Genomic DNA, 20,423 nt, shown 5'->3' with positions numbered 1-20,423 from the left:
AAAACGTGAAGCTCGGCTTTTGATTACTTCTTCTTCTTCTTCTTTTTTTCTTCTTCATTCATGCTATCAGATGCAAAGAGTGTCTGGTCCGCTGCACATCTCCACACATTTATCAAGCCGTTTTCTCCACCAAACCGACTGGCGGGCTGACAGGCTTGACTTTCTAAAAATACACCGCACAGTCTTTCAAACAAGAGAACTGAGAGACATGGTAGTAAAAGGTTGAAATGCAGGAGCAGACAGACTGGAGAAAGGGTGTTTTTTCCTCTAAAAGTTCTCGCGTGTCATGTCCTTTTTAAGCTTCCATCAGCAGGTACACCAATCTACACATCTCTCTGGGGTCCGATTCCTCTCTGCCTTCCCTCCTCCACCCGAGCAGCCAGCCGTTCATCCATCACGCATTCATCTCTCCATCCATCCTTTCTGCCGATCTATTCATCCATGGAGGACAGAGGAGGAACAGTGGGGGACAAATTGGCGAGGAGAGAGGAGACGATTTGAGGGGAAATAGCGGAAAGGAGCGGAGGGGAGGACTGCGAGAGGAGGACGGATCGAAACGGGAAGAGGGAGAGCAGACGGGGAGAAGTGAGACGAGGGGAGAGGAAGACGAGTGAAAGGAGAGGATTGTCGAAGAGAGACAGTGTGACCTTGTGTTAGATTGATGTATCTCGGGAGAAAACGGATTGTCGACTGGCTTGCACACCAAAAAGTCTGTGTATGCGCGTGCACACGCACGCACGCACACACTGCTGTAGGGATCACCACTTTGTCACTATGCTGGCTTATCCATTATCCTGACTCTCTCCCTCTCTCTCTCTCACTCTCTCTCTCTGTAGTCGTGTGTTGATCAGACAGTAGTTGTTCTGAAGACACACAGTGGAAATATGGGAACTCATATCTGTCAGTTCGGAGTTTTGTATCCAGATCCAACCCCGGTTCAACATGCACACCAGCACCTAAAAAAAACACAGCCTGTGCATCCTTGCTCCTCACTTTGTAACTTTTACGATACAAAATATTCTCTTCATAGAAAATGCTACAGGTAATGTGGCTGCCGCTGTATTTCAAGACAAATGTCACCTTTAACGCTATTACCATAAAGAGACGCAGAGGAACAAGAAGCCTGAAATAAGACATCCTTCCAACACTTCTCAGGCTTTGCGTCTATCCTTTATCCAACAGACGACACACACGTAGTAAATATGCATGCTATTGCTTTTAGGGAAATTGCTTTGTGTAACAACTTTAGAGCAAACCGCTATGGAAAGCAAAAAATGCATACGCACAACGTCCCTGAATTTACTTGAAGGCTGCAGTTTACAATAAAATGAACGCTCCTGTTTGTTTTGCGTTCGCACTGGCATCTAAAAAAAGACGCAAACAGATGGCACACTGGACGTTATGAGATAGTTTTGTGTGATAAAAGTTTTCTAACTTTTCAAAGCTGGAATAAAAGCACCTGTGGGATTATGTGGTGGTAATTTTATCAGCAGGAGAGCTCACAGTGGCTTATAAAATGTTTAATGGGGTCAGTCAGCAACATCTCCTCCTCTGGTTTCTTCCCAAATCACACCCGGACTATAACTGAGTTTCAAGTGCCTATAAAATTAATTGAGTTAATGTAGTACTGAGGAGAGATGAATTAAAAGTGAACTATCAGAAGAGGAGTGTATAGGAATGATGAAAAACAGCAAGGAAATGTGTGTGTGTGTGGGGGGGGGGGGGGGGAGTGAAGGACCAGAAGCAAGGGGAGGAGTAGAGAACAACCAATCTAGAAAAATACCAGCCAGTTTCAGAGATGGAGGTATAACAGGGGGATGACAAGACTGATGAGAAGGAACGGTGGAATGGGCGGGAAAGACAGCGAGCGGCGAGAAGGACGGCGGCGGAGAGAGAGGAGAAGGTAATGCTGATGTGACAACAGATGGGAAACACACTCTTCACAAACATCGCACAACAAAGGGAAGCAGTAATAAATATTAAAATCACCTTGGAAACTCCAACTTCACTCACATCAACACACACACACACACACACACACTCGCACACAAGAGTGACATTGCATTGTGGTGTAGCTGTCATGAGCACAAATACCGGCTTCCAACATAACACAACTTCAAATTTACATTTATAGTCGTCTCAGTCAGATCAGTGAAGACCGCACAGAAACAAAAAAAAAAAAAAAAAAAAAAAATCATGACAAAGTGTTGTATAATGTTTTGATATGGAGCTTCGGAAATGATTAAAGCTGCTGGAATGGCCAGAGGAGCAGCCATGTGTGAGAAAGTTTCTGGGTTTTGTTTTTCTTTGTGCAAGTTTCAAATAAAGAGACGAAGTTGGTGATTCTCAAATAATTCAGGCTGGGGCTTTTGGAAGAAACTATAATGTGTCGTGATGAGGACTTCTGCCTCGGTGCTTCAAATCTGCTGGCTGGAAGGGCCAGTCCCTGGAGTTTGCAACATTTATTAGATAGTTTATTGATCAACTTCAGAGGAGCACTCAGACTGTTCCTGTTGTCCAAGTGAGTCTCGTAGGTGAACGGCTCATAGGGAATTTGTTGAGCTGAACAAAAATTAACCCTGCAGTTTTATTAAAACATGTAAACTAGGTTTTCTAGTTGTTACTAAATTTGTTTAAGTCAGAATTTCTCAGTTCGTACATCATCTTGTCACATTTTATGCACTACTGAGCACGACTATCCAACAACATTAAAGGCTTTTGAAGGAGTCTGAGCCTGTTTCTGGCTGGGTGCCTCTCTCTGCTGAATCTAAATATTCTCCCTGTGTGTGTGTTTTTTATTTTTTGTCGCTCCCAGTCCAAAAAAATACATTCAAGATGGCGACTCTAAATCACCCTTCAGTGTGATAGTCTGTCCGGGTTAACGCTATGATGGACTGGCGACCCGTCCTTGGCCTCCGTCCGCCGTCAGCTGGGATCGGCCCCGCCGCCCAGCGACTGCAAGTTGGAGAAAACGCTATAGAAGACGGATAGCATGTTCTCGGTGACAGTCATCGGCCCATTAGTTAAGAAGAAACATGTTTGAGTTTGACACTGATAAAGCCAAACCGACTCTGTGTGGATGTGTGTTGACCTCTCCACTGCTGTTCATTTGGTTTTAAAAGCTCCAACCAAGCTGAACTACATACAGGAGGTGGGTCACTGATAAAATGGCGACGCATACAGTACTGATCTATTTATACGAAAGGTCTCGTCTTCAGGATTTTGCTCCTGAAGAGAGATAAGATTCTGATTTCCAGAAGAAATTACCATGAAAAGACAATCAGACTTAAAGGTGCTGTAGGCAGGATTCCGCATCTCCGCCATCTCCGGCAATTTGACCCATCTCAGAAGGCAATTTGAAACCCAGCACAGCCAATCCTGTCCTGTTTTCTCTGACATCACGCCCTCACGCAAGTTAAGCCCCTCCCACAAGAACGTGCGAAGAACGCCCCTCGACCAATCAGGGCTAGAACCTCAGGGGCTCTTCTGATTGGTCAAAGATACCTGGAGCTGTCGAGATTCCTTTTCAGCTCAGAACAGAGACAGATGGAAACGCTGCGCCCTCGCGGTAGTGCAATTATGCTACACTCCTAAAGGATTATCAATTGATACTCTAACATTTAATCCAAAGAAAACACAGAAAAATTAGCATTGACTAGCAAAATCCTGCCTACAGCACCTTTAATGTGAATCTTCTACCTTGGCCTCTGGTTTCACACAGCGAAGGAGAGTTCACCTCATTGCAACATTTTTCTTGAGTTAGCAGTGCTGTCAAGTAAATTCCATCAGATCAATTACATTTCCATCTTGTTTCACCACTGCTACATGTGTGTTTATTATTCTATAAGTCCAGTGTCATAGTAATGCGTGGAGTGGTCCATAACCATCACCTGTCAAGGAAAGTTACAATGCAATAAGAAAAAGCACCTACGCTAGTCAACGCCTCCATAAATAATTAAAAATGGCTTGGAAATTACTCATAAGCATGTAACGGCTTTCAGATTGTGTGCTTAGGGAAGTACGCATAAAGAAGTGTGTTTTATGACACGAGCTGAATGCTTCAACCGGGGCCCTAAACCACAATCATTACACACTCAGCTACATCTGCGGCTGAATGGCCATGTTTTTCATCAGTCTCTAATAGTGATGGGCTTTTCACAGCAGTTGGTGGCAATCACGTCGCACAATTTGCTTGCTTATTTATATTGTTCCTCTCGGTGCAACTGTGAACACAAATCTGCGAGTGCGAGCTCATTCCGAGCGATACCTCACGGGGGAAAGCTGGCGAGTTGGGAATTAGACCGTCGTACCACTGACACATACACACACTCAACACCAAGTTTAGGGGATGTAGGGAGTTGGCTGCTCTGAGAAGTTATGGCAAAGTGACAGATAAAAAGAGAAAAACATGCCTATAGTTTATAGACAAGCACTATTTATTCACCACGCTGGCTTACTGCAGCTCTTACGGACAGCTGGGAAGAAGAACACACACAAACAGAAATACACTCGCGTCGCATTCAATATATGACAACTCAAGCATGACTCTTCCCATCCCTTCTGTTCTGTCTTGTTCACACTTTCAGATAAGTCACAATCAATTAAAACAAGCAGCCAAGCACTGCCTATACGCGACCGGCTTCGAATTAATTCGCAATCAGAGTCGACTCAAGTACAGGAATTCACAGCAGCCGAGAGTTTGGATCGGAATCTGCTGTTTAATATGAAACATAAAGAGGCAAATCTGATACAACAGTCAAACTGATTTCAGTAATGAGCACTAAAAAGTTATGAGCTTAATCAGAAGTTATGACAGGTTTCGAGGGATGAAAACAAACAGCAGTAAAAAAAGCTTTAGAGCTATTAAACCTCCAACCCGAAAGCCTGATTTGACACATCGTGTGGTCGCTCACCCGGGGATTGGGCCTCATTAAAAATATACAGATACTCTTTTCCCCTCGGGAAACCAAAAGTGAGTAAATATAACCTCTTACCTTGGGACGCAAGCTAATTAAAACATAGCAGTACCCTTGTCATGCAGAGGTCCACACTGCTGAAATCACCTGCCCGTCCCGGGACTTCAGCTCATTAAGAGCACACCGGCTCCGGTGTCACAAGGGAAGAAGACTGAGTAAAACGCTGCCTGTCAACTGGAAACCCGGGCTCACTGAACATGCTATTCCTGTTAAGCGCACATGCCCGAGAATAATGACTACGCTCCTGTTTGTGAGACCCTGACAGCAGCTTTATAGGTGTAAGTGAAGGCAGGCAGACATCAGGAGCAGCCTGTCCCTTCTGAAGATTCTCCAAAGGCATTTTTTCCCCAACTGGATGTGCCTCTTTCATGTTATTATTGTTATTATTATTAATATTATGCCACTGCTGTATATAAATGAGACAACCGGACACAACTGATGGCAAAACTTTAAAACGGAATAAAGCTGATTTCATGTGTTTCGTCAGTTCAAGTAATTTGTGTTTGTGATCAAAGTGTGTCATAACAAACACATCTGGGCATAAGCGGTATTTGTAATAGTTATTCATTACTTTTTTCTTTTCTTTAACTTAAAAACAGTTGATGAAATGCAGAACTGCAAAGAATTTCTCTCGGCACCGCTCTGATTTGTTACTATTTCACCGAACTCAACCTTAACTTCTTCTTCCCGTCTGAAACAAATACAGCTCTCCAACTAGAAAACTCTGTTTCCTGATGAAATCATGACCTTATCACAGAGGAAAAGTTTTGGTGTCTGTAAAATTGAACTTGTTGTTAACTATAGTGTTATATTCCTCATAGTGTCACCCATGTCAAAAGGTCAGAGAAGAGACATAAAGACACCATCCAGGACTAATGATAAAACTTGCTTAGTCTGAAGCTGAAGGTTTTGATGCTACTGGACGGTATGAACAAAAAGGAATGGGTGAGTTAGCACAACAGATCCTCAATGCAATGGTGAAACAATGCAGTAGTGACAAAAGCTACCCAATTCTGTTTGACCTGCAGAGATCCTCTCAATGTTTAATGAGAGACTGAAGACAGTTCATTCATGATGTATATTTCCTCTTTATACTGTGAGGCACATATAGAAAATATGTTTTTACTTTTTCCCAGTATATAAAAGTACATTGAAAGACAACACCCAGGGCTGTCTCATTAAAAAAATGTGAAGGACATCTAACTTTACTTTACATCTAACTTTACTTTCTATCCCGTTTTGTACCAAATTCACTCAAAGTTTCATTTGCATTGATCATAACATGACAGTAGTGTAGAGACTGAGATGTAACGCTGGGATTAAAGTTACAGCACTTAAGCTTCTTTCAGTCATATTCATTACATTTTGGTTATGCTAATGTTGACTCTTGAACTCAGACTAAACTTGGAGTTCCACAGGGTTCTGTCTCAGGACCTATAATTTTCATATTGTATATTCATCTTGTAGGGAATATAGGAATGAAATACTCCTTTAACATTGTAAAGCAGATGATACACAAATCTTCTTATGTATTTTTATCAATGAAACCAGCTGATACCGATCAAGTTGCCAAACTAGAAGCTTGTCTTAAAAACAAGTAAAATTGCATTTAACTAAAAACTGTACTTCTTTATGTAATTATTGGAGAAGAGTACCCAAAGTTTCCCAGGTCCATCATTCGTGTGAGCTCTGCTCTTTTCCAGCCACCTGCCATGTTTGGTGAACATACAGAATATGATGTGAAGGGATGTTTCAAAATGTGCAGCTCACTGTAATGTCCAGACTCACAGACATTTGATGCTCTATCCCTTCCTTCTTCTTTCCTCTGCATGGAAGCACACACATTTGCTGAAGCTCACCCTTAGCTAAAATCCCCATCAGCCAAATGCCAAGCAGATAAATCTCAAGGACTAAGAGTTAAATGGAATATTAATATTCCGATAAATCGAGCAGAAAGTCAAGAGAGTATTATGCTGAGCTCTCCCATCGGTGATGACTCCATTTCTGTTTTACCTTGCCTCACTCTGCCCTCAGATCATGGTATCACGAACGTGGATTTATTCTCAAATAAAAAAAGAGAAAATATATATTTGGCATGCTTTTTTTTCTTAGCAACATCTTTCATTCAGATGAATCGTGAATTGAATTGAATTGATTATATATTCAGCATAATAAGACGTCAAAGCAAAGATAACGTCAAGCCAGAATAAGAAATCTCAGGATTTACACACTGCACTGCATCAGTGATGAATGAACATTTTGATACAAATCTATCATGGAATTGAAAACTTAGAAATGCTCATAACTCATTAATGTCCAACATGAAAACAGCTGAAGAGCTGCTCTCTGTCTGTTTGATGCCTTGACCAGAGTTATTGTCTTCATGGTTGTAATATCGCTAAACATCTGGTCACTGTGTCCAAATCCTCCTGACAGCAATAAGGAAAAAAACTGTTGGTAATATTAGCACAAGCCTGTATCCACAGCATACAGCTAGAAGCACACGTGTTGGCTGTGTGCTCAAACCTTCAAGGATTGTTTCAGGGCTTGTTTACATGGCAACTTCTTCAAGTGAAAGAGCAAAACAATCATTGCATTTTGGGTGTCCGTTTATACAACAACGGCGCTCAAAGCCACTGTAAACGCAACCTTTTGAAAATGCTGACTTTAAACATCTTCTTCAGTCTATTCATGCGTGTTAGCAGCATTGTGAGTCCTCGCTAAGTCGCAGTACTGCTTGGCGGTGCAGCGTGTTTGGAAGTCGGATACCTATCTATCAGGCGGTACCGTCAGGGAGGTGTCTGATCAGTCGTAAACTCATTCCGCAGCAGGAAAACGGCCCCTGAACATGCCGCCGAAGTCATAAAGAACAATCATCAGAGACAAGGAGAAGTCCTGCAACAGATGGTATGGCCCCCACAGAGTCTTGATCTTTACCTCATCAATTCAGTCAGGAGACAGAAGCAAATGAGACAAACTTCCTCAAGATGTTTTCCTACCTGCCAATTTCACTGAGAAACTGCGCATAAGTGGACCCAAAAGAATTGGAGGTGTTTTAATGGCGAAGGGTGCTCCCACCCACTGCAGCACTGAGAGTTTCTTTGTTATCGCACTGCGCAGAGTCAATAAGCACTGTTCATGTCATTATTTTTATCTAGCAAGTTATCTTAAATGCATCTCTGGAAAGTCTTAAACAGCAGCTATATTTGTGGTTGGTGGTAGAAACTGGATAAACACTTGACAGTCCTTCAGCCCTGCTGTTATCGTGGCTGAAAAAAAAGTGTAAAAATGTAAAGAGAAAACAATTCACAGCTGTGCATTAGCAACTTGGAAAAGAAACTGCTGAACTGAGATAAAACTATACGTCTCTTGTCACAGGCCAGGCGAAGAGGGAAAGTTAATTATTGCACTATTATTTCCTTATTACGTGGCACACGGCACATAAGATATAGGATAGAATAAAAGCAGTTATTACCAAAGTGTGAGTTAAACAGGTATTAAGAGCAAAGTGTGGGGTAGACAAGGCCAAGAAATGCAATAATAACAGGAAAAAGATTAAAAGATAAAGTACTAAAGATAGTATTTAACCTCCTCTGACACTGCGCTGCGTTGGACAATATGATATTAATCTTCCACCATCAATGGATGAATGCAGATTAACTATGAATGAGAGAAAGGGTTGAGAAATCGTGGAGCTCACTAACGAAGACAACGATATCAAATCCCTGCAACGCGGACCGGATTCGACTTTGAGTTGTAAGACCAAGAAAAAGAAAAAAAAAAGACGAAGACAAGAGAAAAGGGGAGACGTCGCACCAAAGGGAAGACGAGACACAAAGACGTTCTTTACCTTCCGTGTCTTGGCTCAGACAGGTTGACAGCAGCAGCAGATAAAGGACTCCTGCGGCCATTACGCCTGCCCGTCTGACCCGGCCCCGTGGCAGCGGCCCCATTAGGCGGACGCCGACCATCTTCACCACCACGCTTCACCAAGCATCCGGCTGCGGCGGAGGGAAGAGACGGGCACACGTCAACACAGGTCGCACGCAATCGTCGGCTTGAGTTTTCGGCTGCGCGGCATGCAAAGACGAAAACAACAGATCAATTCAGATTTGAGTGAAGAGCAATAAAGTTTGGTGAGCACTACTAAAGATTACCGGCTACGGATGAATAAACACAGTGTATTTTATGGAAAATCTACCACGGCAATCTAACACCGACTGACAGTGTTCATTGCGGCTGAACTGCAGAGGATAGCTTTGAATTAAACAATGTTTTTCACATTGACAGCGCACTTCATCACATCCCGTCAGCGCGCTGCCCTGGCAGCCGAGCACTCAGACGGTATTTAACATTCATTTTGAGGCTGCGCCTCACAGCTACGGCGCCACAATCTAAAACCTCTGATCAATCTTTGTGCCCGTGCATCAAAGTAGATGATTGTTTCGCAGGGCTTTCGCCGGCACAATGGATAATATAGAAAACCTGTGGATGATGATAGAGACGGAAATATTTTTTTGTGCTGTGTAAGAAATGCCGGCGGTGCCAACAAACATCTCAGATCTCAGTGTGGAAAATGTGCCACATTTGAAATGCTATACAGAAACGGAAGCAAAAAAAAAAAAAAAAAAAAAAAAAAACATGTTAGGCTGGTGCTGCTTGTCTGTGTGTGTGTGTGTGTGTGTGTGTGTGTGTGTGTGTGCGTCTGAGACGCTTACGTTGGGATTAATTGCATGTTATAAGGGGAACGTACAGCTAAAGGGAAAATACAGAGCTTCTTTGAAGTCCAAGCTGAAGAAGCATTTGTTTACCGTCAGTGCTCGTGAGCACACGTCTGGAAAAATGGACGGCTTTGTAGTAATTCACATCAAACGACTCCAGCATCAATACGCACATGCATCCCATTTACTGACTCACACATAAAAAAATCAAATCAAAATGAATGAATCACTGAAAATGAATCGCAAGGAAAAAAAATATCTTTCAGTCCTTGGTGTGGACAATGAAATCATCTTGTATGTTTATGTTGTGCAGTACATTTTAATGCTTTCTATTTTAACGTTGTGAGAGAAATACGTCGAACCTTTCAGACTCTTGCAGTTAAAACTGTCATTGAAATTTCCCATTAGCCCGAGACATCTCTCAGGTAAACACCGCAACCTTTATTTATTTATTTATAAAGTAAGACAGTTTGAACAAAACTGGATAGATTGCGCTGAGTATGCAATTGTTTAAGATGACAGCCCAGTATGAAAGACGTCTGCAGTGAATGGGTGTTTGATCTCAAGCAGCATACCTGTATATCACAAAAACAAGTCAATGAACAACCAGAAAAATGACTTTTAGTGTTTAACTTGGAGAGAGACAGAAGGCTGCATGTTTGAAAAGACAAAAGACAAACAGTGAACTAATTTTCCCACAAAATGTGTTTCCATTCCATGCCGTTATTCAACTGGTGTTAATAAATAAGCAATATGGCCGACTCCAAAAGCAAGCGCTGTCCAGGAAAGAGAAAGGCTCATCCACACATTCAATGCGAAAGGGAAGCAATGAAGCTCAGGAGGTTGCTGCAATCTGTGTTACCATCGCTATAAAGTTTTATAGTTGCAAAAGACATGCAGTGTTGTAATTCATGGTCTTGAAAATGAGCAAAAAATGGGATGAAAACAACCTATTTGTGCAGAGAGTGAGCACATCTTCATGTTCACAGGCATCACACCATCTTCCTGGAGCTGAGTGAAACCTCCCGCTGGGAACGCTTCCAGTTTGACTGAATTCACATGCATTAGTGGCCCTTTCTGGCCTCCTCGCTCGGACACAAACTATAAAGTCACAACTGGGTCAATAAGGTCAGATCAAACGATAACAGAATCACTCTGCTTGAAGGTTTTTTTTGAGATGCAGCTCAATCCCTAAGTTTGATGATTATGCATCATCCATCCCTCCGTCTTCCGCGCAGCTTTATTCACTTCAGGGTTGCAGGCTACTAGAGTCGATCCAGTGGCTGAGTATGCCTGGAAAAGGTCACCGGATTGTGAATTACCAACAGGCTTCATTTGCATGCTTTAGGAACTGTTGGACAAATCTTGAGTAAAAGGAAAAAAGCTATAAACAGACACTCAAATTTCCACATCGACTCTGACTTTGGTCTGTCGACCCACTGATTGAAAATTGAATCTTTGTCCAAATTACTATGACTGAACTCTGCATTTGTATGTTGATTATTACTTAAAGGGGCTGTATCATGCTTCTTTAGCTAGTCCAAACCCTGTTATTGGCATTAACATGGTAATAGTTTATTTTTGACGCTAAAGAAGGGCTCTCCTCAGTGGAAAATGCGAATCAGCTGCTGCTGGTCAGAAGAGAGTGGGCGTGTTGTCTGCGAGGGGGTGGGGTGGGAGAAGAGTGGTGGGGAGGAGTTCAACTTTTGTGACGTACTTAAGTTTGGAGAGTTTCAAACGAGCTGTTTTCTACCCGAAGGGAGGGGCTGCTGTAGAGAGCAGCAGACTGAAGAGATTACTCAGACATGCGTGGGTGAAGGCAAATAACATTTTGGGGGTGGTTTTAAAGGGAAATCAACTTTGTGGCATGCTTAAAACCTTAAAAAATTGGATTTTGCTCCTTTAAAGGTATACTGGAGGATTCTCCGCCGATTTTGTACAACATGGCCGATTTGCCATTTTTGGAGCACTGCGCATGCGCGGCTCCCTCCGTGTGAGGACTGTGGGAGCGCGCACGTCAGTCGCATGTCAGTTTGTTTACATCCGCGCAGCTGGAGCATCGTCTTTCCGCATACGATTAAACACATTTGTAATCATGTCAGACTCTTCCTTCAATCATACATAAGAATTCGATCCGTAAAGTAGTGTCTTACGTGTTTATGCAACAGAAACACATTTGAATGGGATAATAAGCAAGTTATCTGTCCAGCAGAAACTTCCCCACGTGATCAGTCCTAAATTCCTTTTTGTGCTTTGAATGTCCGCCACCTCGTAAAGGAATGTCCGAGTAAAACACGCGTTTTGCCCTTATTTTCTATGGCCTTTCTTCTCTCCTCTGCCATCTCAAACAATGTTCTGTTTTTGTGGCTGGCCATCTTTGGAGGCAGGGTCGGGGGGTGGGGTTGAAATTCAGCCCGGGAGCTTCGTTTGGAGACCCGTTTTTAATATTTCATATAATATATCATATTTTATAATATGGGGGGGGGGGTTGCTTGTGCTTGTGCTCCAATTCGCAGACCGGGAGAAAATATATAATATACCGGGAGAGCGGACACGCACACGGGCCGTGAGAGCGGTGGCGGCGGCGGGGGTTGGGGGGGGCTTTTGGCCGCTGGCCCGGAAAAGACCCCACCAGCCCGGAACACACCAGCCGTTCGGGGAACCTCCCGAACCTCCCGATGGCCACCCTGCCCCTGTTCAGAGGTGTTCGCGGGGGGAACAAGCCGCTTCTGCGGCTTCTGCTTCTGCGATAGTCGCTCCCGCTGCATGTCACTTTCTAAACAATGCTCTGCGCATGCGCGGCTCGAAACCAGCGCGCGCATAGAGGCGGCGACTCGACATGATATGTCATCACGCAAAAGCGGTCCCACATTGATTGGCATTATGACTGCTCAATCATGAGTTGGAACCATACAATTCAGATTGGTTCTCAGGATCCTCCAGTATACCTTTAATTCACAGAAGTAAGTAAAATCTGCTTTGCTTGGATGCAACATGCAAGTTTCTATTTGTCTTGTTGTCAGAGTATGATCAATGGAAATACTCATTTAATTTCACATATTGTGCTGCAAACCACAGCTATGCTATAACCGGACGTGTTTCAGCTCCAGCAACACGAAAGAGGGCAATCACCTTGCCCTCCTTCGTTTTGTTTCAGTCCACATCAACTCATTTCCACAGATATCACAGAGAATAGTCTTCAGTCCACACAAAAGATTGCTCAGTGTTGGGGTTGAACTGAGACTGAATGCCGCTCGGCCTATTCAGAGAGGACAACATTAACTGCTTCCCGTCACGCAAAATCTGCCGCCTGTTTAATTAGGACTGATTTATGAAGCTCCCATGGCAGAGATAACTGTGACAGAGTCAGATTGCCGCTGCCCGACCCTCTGAATGGAGATGGAGTTGGCTGATAATGAAAACGTAATTGTGATATTCTACCAAAGCCCAGAGGTGAAATCCGACAGTCGTGGAGGCTCCAACCAGGAGCGACTTCATCTGAAGGACACACTTCAGACCACAGCGCCCCGAACCGAGCCTGACATATTAAACCGTCTGCATGTCTGCAATGCTGCGGTGGGCATCGTCAGAGGGAGCATCAATGAGAGCCAGCAGAGGAAAGTGATAACACCTCTGACATTGCAGATTTGCTCTGTCTCGACAGAGTGGCAGATGGTGTGTGTGTGGGTTTTTTTTTTCTTTTACTTATTTCCTGTGGCACTGATTTCTGCGAATTGTTGGCGATATTAGATGTTTATGAATTCAAAACTAGTGTCCCTGATGCAATGCTAACCCTGCTTATGACTTCTATATATAACTGTAGTGGTTTTCTTCATAAAGCTGAGTCTCCAGGACTCATCTCTGGTCTGCAACCCCCGGTGTTCATCTTGGCGAGAAGCTGATGGACACATGGGCAATGCGTGCTGGCTTGTCAGTGTATTTAAAATGACATTAGAGGTACAAAACACAGTTGTACTCTATAAAAAAAACTGCACAATGGGAATCTCAATGTTATGTGGTAACACTGAGATTGCAATGGATCACTTTAGTTTAATAGGTTTAAGACATTGTTTTCTAATTAATTATGGCTGGGTGAGTGCAGAGAATAAGAAAACGCCAACAAAACACTGCGCTTCGAAACTGGATGTGTTCCATGCTGCAGATTGCAATTAACAAATACAAACAAACAGATATCCTCAGGCATACAGCCATGTCTAACACAGCACTGCAGTTCTAATGAAAGCATGCAGTTATTCTCGACGGACCCATGAAAGTGCAAATATCACACTCCAGCACAGCATGCTGAACATAGAAGTTATGATTTCAGTGGTAGTTTACTTCTAAGCATGGATAAAGAATAAATCTAGCTTCAGTCATTTAAAAAAATAAATAAATAAAAAAAAAAGTTGAAAACTTTTGAGCATCAAGGTTCTTCCTCTCATACATGTCCATACAAAGCAGATTTAATTTTTACATAAACAATAAGTGTTTACACGGTCCTTCTTGATACTCAGCGGCCCAGCCTCTGTTGAGTTTTTATTTTTAATAACCTGAAACTGAAAAAAAGAAACCCAGACAGCAAATCAGCAAATCCGAAATAGATCGTTTGAGGCAATAACTTGATCTCAGAGGAGCTCAGTAGTCTATTATCATAAGCCAACTCAAAGCCAGATTGATTTTTTTTCTTGACAATGGTAAATAAAAAGACAACTTGTATACTCCTGCTTACAACTGACCTTGTACTCAAAGTCAGGGTTTGTTTTTCACTATTTTATTTTCATTCACGAAGGATCGCTGTGGCTCCGCTGACTATTAAGCTGGATTAATAATGCTTTTCAAATGTTCACAGAATAAATCGGTGCCACCTCTAAGCCATGCCTCGTCTGTCCAAATGATAAAATCACACAAATTTTACAAGTTTAGTGGCCAAAGTTAATATTGACAGCTGTAGGAGAACTTAAAAAAATAAAAATGAAATTGTGAATTCCAACTAATTTCAGCTGAAGTTAATGAGTGAATCAGAATGAGACCGACAGACTCAGTGCTGACATTTCAGCTGAGGCCAATCAACACAACTGAGCACACACTATTAAGACATCGTAATTAACAGAGATAATTACAAGTAACACACAGTTCCTCCTTTAACAACTTAACAGCTTCCTATTGAAGTGACTGTAATCAAGTACTAATTTGCTTATTAACACTGACCAGTGTGCACTTATGTGAAAAGTGGTTACGGGAAGACTGAATGATGCTCCCCGAAATGCCACTGCAATTAAAAAAATATTAGTGTTCACATCAGAAATGATCTGGAAAATGTTGATTCATTGTTTTGTCTCAAATTTGAAACAGGGGTGAAAAACAAAAAGCCTTTGTTTTCACGTTGAAGCAGTGTTTGTGAAATTGTGAACCGATAAATAATCACAATCTAAAAGACAGAAGCAGAGAGAATTTTCAGGTAAGGGTTACAAATTGCCATTGTATGTGTGTTTTTGGCCGCGTTGTGTTTCCTGTGACGCAGGTGTGTGACAGCCAGTAAAAATGAAAGATGGATGACCTTGATGACTGAGTCTTTTCACAAATATAGCAAAACTACAAAAGCTCTGAAAAAAAAACAGGTCACAGCTTCAAATCGAAGAAAAGACATCGATTACAGCACAATGAACAGAACCTGGGGTAAAGCCGCCGTACGCAGCCGCACAGTCATCACGCTTCCTTTTTAAAATTCTTCCTGCACATGCACACGTTTTACAGGCTCTCCCCTCGGTTTGAGGCGGGCGACCCCGCCGCTCTCCGTCCGAAAAACTGCGCCTGCATCAACAGAAATGCATTATTTCTGCAGTTTATTTGAAAGGGGGAATGTGCTGAATGCGTTCGCATATTGAACACCGCGGACCTGACAGCGCATTCCCGTCCTCGCCCGCCCGCCCGCCACTGACGCGCGAGTTGATGCGATAAAAGTCTGAACGGCCGCAGACAGCTGCAGTGAATTAACTCAGTGTGGCTCAAAACAAGCCTCGTCGTCACAAAGAAAGCCACCAGAGGACCGGCTACGAAATCACGGTTATCTAAATCAGACAGTTTTCAGCTTGATTATAATTCAATTTGGGAGGATTAAAGGAAGAGAAATGTTACTTTACAACACCGGCTTGCAGCAACATGGCATTAAAAGACGTCGCAGTTAATCTCTCCGCAAACCTGCAGCTTAATGAATTCCCACTTAGAATTTCTGAACTGGACCCAGTCAGCCTCAATTTTGGATCACAGAGAGGGAGGCAGAGTCGCCGCCTCATGTTTAATTCCCCCAATAAAGTTGACAGAGCACCGTGGCAGACAATAGTAGGCCATGCTGTAAGCGTCAGCAACCAGAATGAAGTGTATTAGGGCTGAAGGCGCTTCTCCTCTGGTGGAGCTTCAAAAAGTTTCATTCCTCTGGAGAGGAGCGGAAATACACCCGGCAGAGAGAGAGAGGCACTCGCACAAAGGAAATGGGGAGGAGAGAAAGAGAAACATGGAAATGCAGTGGAAAGAGAACAAGAGGAGAGAGGAACAGAAGCTAAAAAAAAGAGAGCGAGAGAGAGAGAGAGAGTGACAACAAGAGATTACGTTAGAAAAGAGAAACCAAAGCCGGAGACTTTGTCCTAGACAATACAAGGTAGCCAGACAAAAAAATAAAAGCCGTGCAGAGAGTTTGTGACCTGCACTTTTAAGGTCTCCGGCTTCAGTGAACAACAACAACGACTCATTGATGTATAGCGGGCGAGAAGAGAGGAGACGATGGGGGAGAGAAACAATGGCGAGATGAGGGGAGACGGAATTGGAAAGGAGGAGTCACGCTCAGGAGAAAAGTGAATAAATAGGAAGAGAAGCTTTGAAAAGAAGAGAAAGAAAACTTCGACCTTTAAACAAATGAGTTATTGATAGAGAATACGTGACTGTTAAAAATAGTGAAATGCAGACGGCGAGCAACAACGGGGGAGGCTGCACTCCAAACAATGAGCCAGAGTGAGAGACATTGACAAGCTGTTATAAGCTGTTTGCTTCCTCGGTGTGTGTGTGTGTGTGTGATCAGCTTCCTGTCATTGAGCGCGACTGATAATGCGCCGGTACTGTAACTGACTGTCTGCGCACGTGAGCAGGAAAACACAGCCGAGCGCCGATCCTCCCCTTGTTCTGTCACAACCGACAACCGCTTCCTCGCTGTCAGTCTGTCTGCTGTGCGTCTTTCACAGCGCGTCTGCTGCCAAAACAAGACGAGAAATGTCTCCCTTTTAGATATATATGAATATATATGTGTGTTTTCTAGACAGATAGATGACAACCTTTAGCAGAGTGACTGACGGGACGGCCTGTAACGGATCCATCCTGACAGGAAACAGCATTCGTACCAACAATTAGGACTGGACCACAAAAAAACAACTGTAGATCAGTCACATAAACAAGTGTGCATGTTCACAATAATGTAACAAATTGTCGCAATGAAGTGCATCTACTGTAGTCTGGAGCAAACAGCTCCTGCAGCTATGCACAACACATCGTTTGGAGTTTCTTTATGAATAGCCATTAAACCGCTCTGGAGAGGTTTGCAACATGCTGATTAAGGACAAACTCTACCCCACTTGGCAGCGCTGGAGAGCGCGGACACACGCGAGCGCGCGGTCGCGCCGACCGGGCCGTCCAATAAGCTAATGGCGGGGCACGGCGCTCATCCCACTCTGCCAATCTCGCTGAGTGTCACCGGGACCATCAACACCTGCGAGTGCGAGGAGGCGCCGCGTCCATATGTCGGCACGACGCAGCCGATTACTCACGAGCGCTAAACACACACAGCCACTCTCACACAGCGAGTGAGGGATGGGAAGTAATCATGAATTATGAAGGGCGAGATTTCAAGCCTCAGGTCACAACAAGTTCTGGATTTTCAATAAGAGAAAAGGGGCGAAGACAAAGCAAGGCGGATCTGGCAGTACAAGCTGAAACCTCCAACTTACGAAGGATAAAAGGGAAAGATCTGACTTGAATTAGCCAGGCCTAGCGCACGACTGACCTGACATGCTCCCTGCTTTCACACACTGCACCCGTACAACAGGAAGGCTTGACACCGGAACCGGAGTCCGAGCCTTTTTGCACCAAGAGTCGAATAAATTCCGAAGTTGATAAGAGAATGAACTATGATGCTACGCTGTGCGAGCTGACCGCGTTGCCTTCAGGTTCTTCTTGGAAAGGTCCGTAACCCTTCGGAGAGTATGCATAGAAGTACTGTTGAATTAAAAGTTTCAGCCCAGAGGCTTCATATTTTTTCCTAATTTATTTTACATAGTATTGTTGTACTTGAGAGCAGTCCAGACCAATCTTGAGACCATAGTTTCAAGTTCTTGGTCTTGACCTCCTAAAGTCTTGGTCTTGGTCATGGCTCGGTTTTGGCCCCTTAAAGTTTTTATCTTGTGACATTCTGATCTTGCCTGTGCCTCTCTTCTTGGATTAGATGATAATGCCTAAAGCACTAGTTTTGATTTGCAACTTGGATTTATCTGACTTTGAAACAGTAGAACTGTGTAAACCATATAGTTTCAAAAAGCTTAAATGACTGTCGACTCTGCTGCAGAGATGAAGAGATGATTTGATGATTAAGCTAGATTTTATCATCCAGGTTTCATTCAGCTGTGTTCTTGTCCCATCTTGATGTTCGTTGTGTTTCTTATTGAGGACTTGCATCAAGAGCACCCGCCACTGTTAGAACAATATCTCATCACGAGGTTTGCAGGGTGTTTGTTGCCGCTATTATGGGGGTCATTCATTTGCACTCAAGCTGCGTTTTTTTCTATTTTCAGCGGCACTCCAAAGCAGCATTAAAGCCAGAATACTAAGTGGCAACATTACATTGCCACATTTTGTGTCAACAAAACTGACACTCATCACAGTTATGTTACCTCAAGTGCTACCAAATAAATGAAGCAATTTGTGGGATTTGCTCGCATCAGCCTCAAAGGATTTTCCTTTTCCTAATGTAATCAGGAGACTATTGCCAGGCATGGGGAAGGTACGATAAAACAAAAATTGTGCAGTGAATGGAAATGCATGAATCCTTCAACTGTGCCGTCCCAGAAGCAAAAAAAAAAAAAAAAAAAAAGAAGAAGGACGTGAGCGACGCGGGGTAAATTTCATCATCGAAGGAGAAAGTTTTCAAAACCAGAGAGCAAAGAAGAAAAATTAGATGAGGATGGAAAGGAAATGAGTGACCGTAAGAGCTGTGGACTGAAATGCAGAGGAAAGACTGATGAGAAAATCAATCTGGGAGCATGTGAAAACAAATGAATGGTTTTAGGATGCACCGAGAGGGAGAGAAATAACATATCAACGTTTAGCTATTCTAAGTGACTATGCAGTAATTCGCTGCAAATATGAGTGTTTTGTGGACATTAAAAAAAAAAAAAACTGCTGAAGCAATATTGCTTTGTTTAATAGTCATGCCAGTAAATGATTTAAATTCCAAGCAAGACTGAGGAAGCAATAGAGATTTGAATTAAGAGACACAATGAGACGCAAACAAAGCGAAGGAGGAGCCGAGGGAAGTTGGGTCAGTCGAGGACGATTTACAGCATTTCCAATGTATTTGTTCCACATTGGAGAGTTGGCATCTCATTCATGCTTTGTCAAATCCTCAAAGGTCTGGTCTCATTTAAAGGATTTAATCATGTGGATTCCCCTCAGCTCAAATCTGCTACTATTCAAATATGAAATCAGCTTTGGGCCGGCTTACTGTACGGAAACTTGCAGTTTAAATCGATTTGAGGTTCACTTTGTTTCAAAATGACAGTATAATGAAAATCAGAGCCTCTTCAGAGGGTGTGAAATCCACAAATGTAAAATGAATAACAGTTCTCTGCTGAAGAAAGAAAAGAAGCATCTTTTTTGGTGGTGGTGGAGGAAAATCTAAGTGTTGTGGATTAACCTTTTGCAACATGTGAGCTATTTGTATTCAATATGTGTGTATTATGGCAGCTCACGCAGCATTGTGTCCATTCATCCATTCAACCTCGAGACCACTTCGTAGGGTCCCATCGTAGGGTCGCAGGGCGCTGGAGCCAGACCAGTTCACCAACTAGCCTCACATGCATGTGTTTTGGAAAGAAAAAGAAGTAACTGGAGGTTTTCTAGGTCCTATTATAGTTTTGTATAGTTAGTTGGGGTACACAACTGCAAGGTTTGTGGTTATCCTTGTTCTTTTCAGCTCTACTTTTATTTTGGATAGTAACTGGAATGATCAAAACACTGTGTCTGAGTGTATCCTCCCAATAATTAACACCTGACTGTGGCTTTCTTTCTTTGCTCACATATCTGTCATTTGGTTCAGTTACCATTCTAATCAACTTCATTTCCAAATGTGGAGGCAGAGAAAAAGGTCAGATAAACTGATTGCACGCCACCTGCCCAGCACCAAATACTGAACGGCTGATTAATCTTAGCAGAGGCTTTAGGCGGAAAATGACAAACACGGGTGAAATCATGACGGAGCAATTACACGAAGCGCAAAACAAATCAAAAAAATGCACAGGATTCTAATTCCGCAGTGAGTGTGCGCCATTGTACAGTGGAGGAGCGCATCGATATGATCAGCCCGGATTCTCTTCTGTTACATTTCAGCAATCAGAAATGACCTTTAAGGAAATGTCAATAGAGCAGGTGAGAAAAAAAAGGGCACTGGTACATATACAGGTGCACGTTT

General features: G+C 43.0%; 1 protein-coding gene across 1 annotated transcript in view; it reads right to left on the bottom strand.

The window, feature by feature from the left end:
* Positions 1-20,423, bottom strand: part of LOC115392820 (protocadherin-15-like) — a 178,816-nt gene that overhangs the window by 143,687 nt on the left and 14,706 nt on the right. Inside the window, exon 2 of the mRNA XM_030097425.1 lies at positions 8,827-8,977. Within this exon, the coding sequence (XP_029953285.1) occupies positions 8,827-8,947 (121 nt within the window). The 5' untranslated portion in view covers positions 8,948-8,977. The remainder of the gene's footprint in view (positions 1-8,826; positions 8,978-20,423) is intronic.

This window comes from Salarias fasciatus, chromosome 8, assembly GCF_902148845.1.
Source record: "Salarias fasciatus chromosome 8, fSalaFa1.1, whole genome shotgun sequence".
In the NCBI taxonomy this organism is placed as follows: domain Eukaryota; kingdom Metazoa; phylum Chordata; class Actinopteri; order Blenniiformes; family Blenniidae; genus Salarias; species Salarias fasciatus.
The sequence above is the reverse complement of the archived record's forward strand: the minus strand, read 5'-3'. Positions and strand labels throughout refer to the sequence as shown.